At 40.2% G+C, this 11,623-nt stretch overlaps 1 protein-coding gene across 1 annotated transcript in view; it reads right to left on the bottom strand.

Moving 5' to 3' along the window:
• Positions 1-576: 576 nt before the first annotated feature.
• LOC139762826 (methyltransferase-like protein 27) overlaps positions 577-11,623 on the bottom strand; it is a 12,016-nt gene continuing 969 nt past the window's right edge. The window contains exons 2-7 of the mRNA XM_071687978.1: positions 10,952-11,111; positions 7,046-7,197; positions 5,076-5,191; positions 4,465-4,557; positions 1,542-1,654; positions 577-998 (exon numbers count right to left, since the gene is read on the bottom strand). Coding sequence (XP_071544079.1) covers positions 927-998; positions 1,542-1,654; positions 4,465-4,557; positions 5,076-5,191; positions 7,046-7,197; positions 10,952-11,074 — 669 coding nt within the window. The 5' untranslated portion in view covers positions 11,075-11,111 and the 3' untranslated portion in view covers positions 577-926. The remainder of the gene's footprint in view (positions 999-1,541; positions 1,655-4,464; positions 4,558-5,075; positions 5,192-7,045; positions 7,198-10,951; positions 11,112-11,623) is intronic.

The following is an 11,623-nucleotide window of genomic DNA, read 5'->3' as shown; positions in this document are numbered from 1 at the left end:
ACGTGCAAACACCCCGCACAACCTAATATAGTGACCATAGCTGGGATAGCTTCAATAACTATAACGAATTTATTGATGGGATTTTCGTTAATAATGTTAAGACGGACTTTCCGATCTGTTGAGGTAAATATCTACCAATTAATATTGCAAATCTTGTTTTATGTACGTTTGAACGAGAACATATAATTCTGGTTTATATCTTGCCATTACATACGATATTCTAACATAACATTCTAACATATGAGAGCATTAGAATGAAGTAATTGCATGTTTCATGGATTACTGTGGTAAGATACACCAGTTCTTGGAACAAATTTATTACAGCCGGTCGCTATGAACTTGCGATGAAAATTTTACAATGATTTTTGAGTATGTTGATATAAATCATTCTTATGTTGAAATATATCATACATTAAGTATTATCAACCTATCAAGATTGAGTTTTATTGAAGGACGATCGTAAGAATAAGTCCTTTTACGTGGGACAGGTATGGTTCTTGTTGTTAACACGAGGTGAGGTTATTATATTACATACACTTGTCAACAGTAAGGTAGGATATGAAGTGCAAAGAAGAGGTGTGTTAGATATTATATTTATATTTCCGTGGACGGGGACTGTAGGTTGTAAAAGGCAGAGGTGCGGCAGCATAGGGTTGTATAACAACACGGTACATCATGTGAGCTGCAGTTCGTAATAGATCACATTATCACTTCAGTTACTTCTCTCATTAAGGTTAGGTATGTGACACGACACACTGATGTCGTACCACATGATGATACCTAGGAATTGTCACACACTTCGTGTAAATACAAATATCGGACCGATTTTTCCAGTGGAACTTTGGTTTTCCTTCTTACGTCATTATCGGGTGCAGTGGGGCCTGGTCTGGTGTGTGGTGGTAGTGTTCATAGCAGAAGGTAATCACTTACAGAACACGGTGTGTAAACATTATTCCTTCCTTATCACAGAAATAATTTGGCAGTATCTTCCTCACTTCCTGTAAGTGAAATAGTTTTACAATTAGGAATTCTCAGGAAAAAGCTAATTATATATATATATATATATATATATATATATATATATATATATATATATATATATATATATATATATATATATATATAAGATGGTGGGTCAAATGACCAATAACAGAAAATTATTATTGAACTAGAATCATTGTTTTATATGTCCCAATCTTGTTATTACTACGTTAATCCATGATTCACCTCATCAAAGCTGTACTAATCCTACGTTAATCCATGATTCACTTCATCAAAACTGTACTAATCCTGCGTTAATCCATGATTCACTTCATCAAAACTGTACTAATCCTGCGTTAATCCATGATTCACTTCATCAAAACTGTACTAATCCTACGTTAATCCATGATTCACTTCATCAAAACTGTACTAATCCTACGTTAATCCATGATTCACTTCATCAAAACTGTACTAATCCTGCGTTAATCCATGATTCACTTCATCAAAACTGTACTAATCCTGCGTTAATCCATGATTCACTTCATCAAAACTGTACTTACTCTGCGCCAAGAACCCTTACGCTCCAACACGGCCATGTACTGCTCGAGCTTATCCTTGTAATCTTCCACGTTATGCAGGAACTCATGACGCATTATGTTCACCACCACCCCGCCTGCCAAGGTTCAAATGTTGATTTTTGTCATGAAAGTTCTGGGAAAGATTAGCTTGTTAGTAACAATAGTTAGTATTTGTTTTCTTTATTTTATGTGAACTCAAACAGCACCGGCAACTGTGGCCTTAATCAAGGATATCTCATTAATTATATATATATATATATATATATATATATATATATATATATATATATATATATATATATATATATATATATATATGTATGGATTTAGCGGCGGATGAAGCCATGGAAGCATAAGTACGTCACAGGGTGAGTGAGGGGGCGAAGGTTCTGGGAGCGTTGAAGAATGTGTGGAAGTCGAGAACATTATCTCGGAAAGCAAAAATGGGTATGTTTGAAGGAATAGTGGTTCCAACAATGTTGTATGGTTGCGAGGCGTGGGCTATGGATAGAGTTGTGCGCAGGAGGGTGGATGTGCTGGAAATGAGATGTTTGAGGACGATATATGGTGTGAGGTGGTTTGATCGAGTAAGTAATGAAAGGGTAAGAGAGATGTGTGGTAATAAAAAGAGTGTACCACATCGATCCAATTCACTCTATTCCTTGCCCGCCTTTCACCCTCCTGCATGTTCAGGCCCCGATCACTCAAAATCTTTTTCACTCCATCTTTCCACCTCAAATTTGGTCTCCCACTTCTCCTCGTTCCCTCCACCTTCGACACATATATCTTCTTTGTCAATCTTTCCTCACTCATTCTCTCCATTTGCCCAAACCATTTCAAAACACCCTCTTCTGCTCTCTCAACCACGCTCTTTTTATTTCCACACATCTCTCTTACACTTACATTACTTACTCGATCAAACCAACTCACACCACATATTGCCCTCAAACATCTCATTTCCAGCACATCCACCCTCCTGCGCACAACTCTATCCATAGCCCACGCCTCGCAACCATACAACATTGCTGGAACCACTATTCCTTCAAACATACCCATTTTTGCTCTCCGAGATAATGTTCTCGACTTCCACACATTCTTCAAGGCTCCCAGGATTTTCGCCCCCTCCCCCACCCTATGATTCACTTCCGCTTCCATGGTTCTATCCGCTGCCAGATCCACTCCCAGATATCTAAAACACTTTACTTCCTCCAGTTTTTCTCCATTCAAACTCACCTCCCAATTGACTTGACCCTCAACCCTACTGTACCTAATGACCATGCTCTTATTCACATTTACTCTTAACTTTCTTCTTTCACACACTTTACCAAACCCAGTCACCAGCTTCTGCAGTTTCTCACATGAATCAGCCACCAGCGCTGTATCATCAGCGAACAACAACTGACTCACTTCCCAAGCTCTCTCATCCACAACAGACTGCATACTTGCCCCTCTTTCCAAAACTCTTGCATTCACCTCCCTAACAACCCCATCCGTAAACAAATTAAACAACCATGGGAGACATCACACACCCCTGCCGCAAACCTACATTCACTGAGAACCAATCACTTTCCTTTCTTCCTACACGTACACATGCCTTACATCCTCGATAAAAACTTTTCACTGCTTCTAACAACTTGCCTCCCACACCATATATTCTTAGTACCTTCCACAGAGCATCTCTATCAACTCTATCATATGCCTTCTCCAGATCCATAAATGCTACATACAAATCCATTTGCTTTTCTAAGTATTTCTCACATACATTCTTCAAAGCAAACACCTGATCCACACATCCTGTACCACTTCTGAAACCACACTGCTCTTCCCCAATCTGATGCTCTGTACATGCCTTCACCCTCTCAATCAATACCCTCCCATATAATTTACCAGGAATAATCAACAAACTTATACCTCTGTAATTTGAGCACTCACTCTTATCCCCTTTGCACTATGGCACTATGCAAGCATTCCGCCAATCCTCAGGCACTTCACCATGAATCATACATACATTAAATAACCTTACCAACCAGTCAACAATACAGTCACCCCCTTTTTTAATAATTTCCACTGCAATACCATCCAAACCTGCTGCCTTGCCGGCTTTCATCTTCCGCAAAGCTTTTACTACCTCTTCTCTGTTTATCAAATCATTTTCCCTAACCCTCTCACTTTGCACACCACCTCGACCAAAACACCCTATATCTGCCACTCTATCATCAAACGCATTCAACAGATCTTCAAAATACTCACTCCATCTCCTTCTCACATCACCACTACTTGTTATCACCTCCCCATTAGCCCCCTTCACTGAAGTTCCCATTTGCTCCCTTGTCTTACGCACTTTATTTACCTCCTTCCAGAACATCTTTTTATTCTCCCTAAAATTTAATGATACTCTCTCACCCCAACTCTCATTTTTCCTCTTTTTCACCTCTTGCACCTTTCTCTTGACCTCCTGCCTCTTTCTTTTATACATCTCCCACTTATTTACATTTTTTCCCTGCAAAAATCGTCCAAATGCCTCTCTCTTCTCTTTCACTAATAATATGCCAGGTACTTATTTTATCGACCAAATCTGCTAGGGGTGGATGAACAGCTGGGTTGACTGTGGACCGACTGTCGCAACCAGGATTCGAACCTATGCCATGTTCGACCCTGGTTGAGGGGCTGTGAATGTGTCATGTTCAGGAAGTTAACCGCTACACCACGTGTGTTTATAAAACATTTGTCATTCCATAATTGGTTTAGTTACGCCTGAAATATGTAGCATACCAAACTTGGTCATGTTTCATAGGATGACCGATCTATAAACTAGTTATTGTTGCAAAAGGAAATACAGGTAACGTCTGCCTGACGTTATAACCAAGAGCAAGTTGCTCCACTGCCATTATGAACCACGTCTTACCTGGCTTGCAAGCACGGATCATATCGTCTATACCTTTCACAGGCACATGACCCTCACCCATACCTCCGACTATAACCACAACGTCGTACGATCCTGTTGGGATGAAGACAAAAGCGTTATATCATGACAGGAAGTTGTGGAGTTGAACTCTATGTTTCCCTGTAAAGATTAACCTAACTGTGAATCAAATCCACATACACTACGGCATCACCACGCGCACAATGCTGCCCCACAACACTCACAATGCTGCACCACCACATACACTACGGCATCACCACACACACAATGCTGCTCCACCACACACACCACCGCATCACCACACACACAATGCTGCACCACCACACACACCACCGCATCACCACACACACAATGCTGCACCACCACACAGCTCCTCTCTCCATATACTTGCCTCTACATACAGTATCTCTAACAATAAAGATATTTGATCATCTACTTTGCATTTCGTATCCTCTTCCTGTCAGCTTTTTAACTCAATGTCAGTGATATTATGAAATATGTCCATTAGCCATAAACCAAGACCGCGAGTCTAAAAAAAAGGAAAAAAAAAATAGACTTTAAAGTCTACAAACAAGAGTTAAGTATCGCCTTACCCTTGGGGATGGTGCTTTGTCCAATGCCAACAAATTCCTGGAATATAAGCGAGTAGACACCAGTCGCTTTCAGGATCTTCAACATACCATCAGAAGGTTCAAGGGCATCTACATTCCTGTAGAGAACATATTAATCATTTTCTCTTCCGTGTTACATCTGTCTTCTGTATCATTACTTTCCTTTTCATCTTCATAACCTGGACACAGTACGTTAGTGTCTTCATCAACAAGTCCATGAACTCTGGCAGTAATTCAAAACAGATAGGTTTATCTAAATACTTGATCAAGATTATGCGATAAAGATAGATATGTACCATAGTCAAAGATATATACCATAGTCAAAGACATGCATGGCATCCTACACGCATCAACACATCAACATAACATCATGCATACATCAACACATCAACATAACATCATGCACACATCAAAACAACATCATGCACGCATCAAGACATCAACATAACATCATGCACACATCAACACTACATCATGCACGCATCAACACATCAACATAACATCATGCACACATCAAAACAACATCATGTACGCATCAAGACATCAACATAACATCATGAACACATCAACACATCAACATAACATCATGAACACATCAAAACAACATCATGCACGCATCAAGACATCAACATAACATCATGCACACATCAACACTACATCATGCACGCATCAACACATCAACATAACATCATGCACACATCAACACAGCATCATGCACGCATCAAGACATCAACATAACATCATGAACACATCAACACATCAACATAACATCATGAACACATCAAAACAACATCATGCACGCATCAAGACATCAACATAACATCATGCACACATCAACACTACATCATGCACGCATCAACACATCAACATAACATCATGCACACATCAACACAGCATCATGCACGCATCAAGACATCAACATAACATCATGAACACATCAACACATCAACATAACATCATGAACACATCAACACATCAGCATAACCACATGACTGTTGACACGTGCCGTGACCTTTCTCCTTCCCTTCTCTTCCTCACAAAATGTCACTTTATTGTTTCGTTGAACGCAAGTGTGTCTGGATGGTAACAGGTGTTACGTTACCCAGTGTAGACCTATATACACACCTATATACACATTATGTGCACCAGAAAGTTACTGAAAAAGTATCTTGACACTCCCGTCCCATCACACGACACCGCAGTGTGACGGTTCATAACCAAGTTTCGTGAAACTGGTTCACTTGCGGTCGCGCCATGATCCAGCGGGCCGGAGTAGCAACAGAGGAGAGCAGACTGGATACTTTGGATCGTATAATACAAAGCCCGGAAAAGGTACTTTCATAATTTGGCAGAGCAGAGAGGAGTCTGATTTAGCAGCACACATACATACAAGACAGAACGAGTAGATACGTGTAGACAAGCACGTGGATAACATTTCCAACATTTGTTGGTGTTCAAGTATGGAAATGTTTGTGTGTTTATGTATCGACGGCAGATGCTCAGGTACTCTTGGCCCATATGTTGTAGCCGACACAACACGGGCATGAACCATGCACCTCTCATGGTCATCTCTGATGAAAGATATGACAATATATGAACCATGCACCTGTCATGGTCATCTCTGATGAAAGATATGACAATATATGAACCATGCACCTGTCATGGTCATTTCTGATGAAAGATATGACAATATATGGAAGAGGAAAGAATGCAGTAAGGATTCATTTGAGCTCAGGTGTTTGTGTGTATACTCGACTCTTGAAGGTGGAAACTATTTAAGAAAAGGGAGAAAGAAACACGGGCAGAGAACTCTACTGATACACCTTTCGGGGAAAGGCGTCCTTCCCGTTGACTTCAACCGTATCTTTAACATCCTCTGACCCTATAAAGCATACACGTTGCACAAACACCCACACACACACACACACACAAGCAACAAACGTTGGACTAACGTGAAGCCTCGCTTGTGAAGTTCTATGCCCACTTGTCCAGTACCGGCAGCCATGTCCAGTATCCTAGCTAGGTGATGGTTATCGTGAGGTAGAAGCCTCACCACCTCCTCTGCCGCCAGCATCGGTCCATTATACCTCCCGGGACACAACATCTGTCGTAGACAAACACAGAAACATGACTTACTCCAGCAATGGTAAAAACTTCACAGTTGAATGATTTTCACGTGTTTCAACTTCACAAATGGGTGGGGGAGGGTGTGAAGGTTCTGGGAGCGTTGAAGAATGTGTTGAAGTCGAGAACGTTTTCTCGGAAAGCAAAAATGGGTATGTTTGAATGAATAGTGGTTCCAACAATGTTATATGGCTGCGAGGCATGGGTTGTAGATAAGGTTGTGTGGAGGAGGGTGGATGTGTTGGAAATGAAATGTTTGAGGACAATATATGGTGTGAGGTGGTTTGATCGAATAAATAATGAAAGGGTAAGAGAGATATGTGGTGATAAAAAGAGTGTGGTTGAGAGAGCAGAAGAGGGTGTTTTGAAATGGTTTGGTCACATGGAGAGAATGAGTGAGGAAAGATTGACCAAGAGGATATATGTGTCAGAGGTGGAGGGAACGAGGAGAAGTGGGAGACCAAATTGGAGGTGGAAAGATGGAGTGAAAAACATTTTGAGCGATCGGGGCCTGAACATGCAGGAGGGTGAAAGGCGTGCAAGAAGTAGAGTGAATTGGAACGATGTGTTATACCGGGGTCGACGTGCTATTAATGAACTGAACCAAGGCATGTGAAGCGTCCGGGGTAAACCATGGAAAATTTTGTGGGGCCTGGTTGTGGAAAGGGAGCTGTGGTTTCGATGCATTACACATGACAGCTAGAGACTGAGTGTGAACGAATGTGGCATATGTTTTATTTTCTTAGTGCTACCTCGCACACGCGCAGGGGGAGGGGGGTGCTGTTTCATATGTGGCAGGGTGGCGACGAGAATGGATGAAGGTAGCAAGTATGAATATGTACATGTGTATATATACGAACAAAGGGTATAGGAAAGTGCACCTTCATAGAACGTACAAACCTCCAACAGCCAGGATCGAACCCCGGGACCCCTGTTACACACGGGTCCCGGGTTTGATCCTGGCTGTTGGAGGTTTGTATGTTCTATGTGTATATATGTATATGTCTGTGTATGTATATGTATGTATACGTTGAAATGTATAGCTATGTATATGCGTGGGCGTTTATGTATATGCATGTGGGTGTGGGTGGATTGGGCCATTCTTTCGTCTTTTTCCTTTTGCTACCTCGCTAGTGCGGTAGACAGCGACTGAGTGTAATAGATAATATATATATATATATATATATATATATATATACCTCCAACAGCCAGGATCGAACCCGGGACACCTGCGTGGCAGGCGGGAGCATTACTGCTAGGCTAAGATCGCCTCTAATAAGGAAATGACTGTGTAATCGAATACCCTGTGTCTCACGTTGGTGAGCAACGAGGTTTTCATTGGGCATTTCCCATCAGGCTCACACAACCAGCAGATAGCATTTTACAAAACCTAACTGTACAACACGGATATATATATATATATATATATATATATATATATATATATATATATATATATATATATATATATAGCCTAGCAGTAGTGCTCCCGCTTGCCACGCTGGGGTCGCTAGATCGATTCTGGCTGTTGGAGGTTTTATATGTTATATGGAAGTGCGCGTTCATATGCACTATATTCGTATATATGGAACAAATCTGTAAGATTTCTACATGAGAGGGTGGGTGGATTGTTTGAATCTATACTGAAAGAAAGCATTTGACGCTGAATTTGCCTGGAAGGTTGATTGACAGCATCATCAAGTAGGAGTAAGGAATAAACTCATTCAGTGGATACGAGATTATCAGTGGACATTTGTCAGAGGAGCCTTTTCCAAAACCATTATGGATGAATAGGAGAATAGAGAGCTATTTCAAAAAAAGAAGAAAACATAAGAAATGCAAATGAATGGGAACCGATGAAAATCGTCAGGAATTAATCAAAATACAAAGAGAGTGTAAGGTCATAAGACAGAGTAAACGCGACGAAGAAAAAAGAATATCCTTCAAAGTTAATTTTCCAAAGGAGTTCTTCAAATATACAAGACAAAGGAAGACAGTAAAAGAAGGAATTGGACCATTACGAAACGAACATGACACTAACTACTGACGACAAGGAAATGTAGTATATCAAAATTTCCAAAAGGCTTTCGATAAAGTACCTCATAAGAGACTTTTACATAAACTCAAAGCACACGAAATCGATGAAGAACTTTGTGCAAGGATCAGAGACTGGCTTACCGGAAGCAGCCACTGTAGTATTAAACGGCGAAGCCTCAGATTGGCTGGCCGTAACAAGTGATGTGCCTCAGGGGTCGGTCATAGGCCCAATTCTTTTCATAATATACATTAATGACTTAGAACTCGGTCTCATATCTAAGATCTCTAAATTTGCTGACGATACTAAACTAGGAGGTAGAACTGTAAACAGGCGGGACTGCGAAACGATTCAGAGATCTTAACTAACTAGCAGAGTGGTCAGACAGATGGCAAATGATGTTTAATGTAGACAAGTGTAAAGTTATGCACCTTGGAGAGAAGAATATACGTTACGACAACAAACTATTCAGAAACTCTCTAACTAAAGTAAATGAAGAAAAGGACCTTGGAGTTGTCATTAGCAATTTGAAATACACTAAACATTGTCTAGCAACAGGCAAAAAAGGTAACCAAATGTTGGTTTCTTAGCCAGAAACATAGATTATAAGACACCAGAAACAAATCTCACACTTTACTTTTCTCTAGTAACACCACACCTTAAATATGCAGTCCAGTTTTGGTCCCCAAACTATATAAAAGACCAGGAAAAATTAGAGCAAGTACTTTGAAAGACTCGCGACAAAATTGATCCCATCCTTTAGATGTTTGACATCAAGAGAGCCTAAAACGATTGGATCTCCTCCCTTAAAAAACGTAGACTTCGCGGCGACTTAATCCAAGTCTTCAAAATTCAGAACAAATTCGATAAATTAAACCACGAACGTATTTTCCAATTGCAAAACAATACGGTTACCAGGACAAATGGAATCAAAATCAAAGCTAAAAGATTCATGTACATGGATAAGGAAATTTTGAGCAAGTTAGTCATATTCTACATATGGCCAATACTAGAATATTCTTCTCAAGTTTGTTCATCTAAAGTAGCAAGGAGCTAATAGAAAAGGTCCAGAGAAGGGCAACAAAGATGATACCAGAATTAAGAGAGGTTAGTTAAAGGAAAAGGCGAGAGGCTTTGAATTTTCCCACCTTGCAAGAGAAAAGAGTGAGGATTGACTTGATCACAGCCTTTTAGTTTTGAAAAACAGATGGACGAGGTGGATCATAAGCAGTTTTTCGAGAGAAGTAATGACAACAACCAAAAAACATAAAATGAAGTAAGAAACTTGTCAAAATGAAGTAAGAAACTTGTCAAAATGAAGTAAGAAACTTGTCAAAATGAAGTAAGAAACTTGTCAAAATGAAGTAAGAAACTTGTCAAAATGAAGTAAGAAACTTGTCAAAATGAAGTAAGAAACTTGTCAAAAAGGATGTACAAAAGTAATTCTTTGGTATAAGAGCGATGGATGAGTGAAACAGACTGACTGAAGACATGCTAAATGAAGGCAGAAAACATAAACTTAAGAAGTTTTATGATAGTAGATGAGGCCCCCTACATTACGAATAAGTAAGCACAAATAGGTAATTCCACACACACACATACACACACACACCACAAATGTAAAATATTCTCACCGTAACACATTGATAGGAATCATACATGTATTTTGAGAGTTACATTGTAAATAAAGAGTATTTACCTTATCGTAAGCATTGGACCAGCAACTGTAGAGGTCTGTAACTTGACGTGGATCTTGGCCAGGAGTGTAGAATTTATTGGCCAGCTGAAGTGTGGCCAGACTCTCGCGCTGAACGCTCTCCATCTGTGCTGAAACCAGAGATAACTGCTCTCCAGCTGTGCTGAAATTTAAATTAATCCAAATTTATTGAAGGTGAAACAATGTTAAGGGTATTCACTGAATTCTGTAGTGAAAGATTAAGGGTGCAGACACGCTACACAATCCTTTTTATATACCATTCAAGATGTCTAGAAAGGGAAGTAAAATAACAAGAGAAGGGAAAAGGGCAGACGTCATGCATGTCTACAAGAAAGTAGAAGACGAACCGCCAGTAAACTACAAGTGCAGTTTGTAAAGCAAATGGATGACTTTATACAAAGAGAAAATTAACTTGGGCGAGAGATAGCAAGCATTTTCGGGAAGGGTCATGTGTAACCCAATCTCTTAGTGTTTGTGAGCTATACGTGTATTAGAGAAGGCTGGGTGATGGATTCATGGTGAAGCAGGAAGACAGAGCTAGGGAAAGGAACTTGTACCGTAAAGGTCAGTGTTATATAAGATACCAGTACTGCTGACGGGGGAGCAAGATGCTGTGGTCTTGGGTACACACACACACACACACACACACACACA

This window comes from Panulirus ornatus, chromosome 45, assembly GCF_036320965.1.
Source record: "Panulirus ornatus isolate Po-2019 chromosome 45, ASM3632096v1, whole genome shotgun sequence".
Classification (NCBI taxonomy): domain Eukaryota; kingdom Metazoa; phylum Arthropoda; class Malacostraca; order Decapoda; family Palinuridae; genus Panulirus; species Panulirus ornatus.
This window is presented reverse-complemented; position numbering and strand designations above follow the sequence as displayed.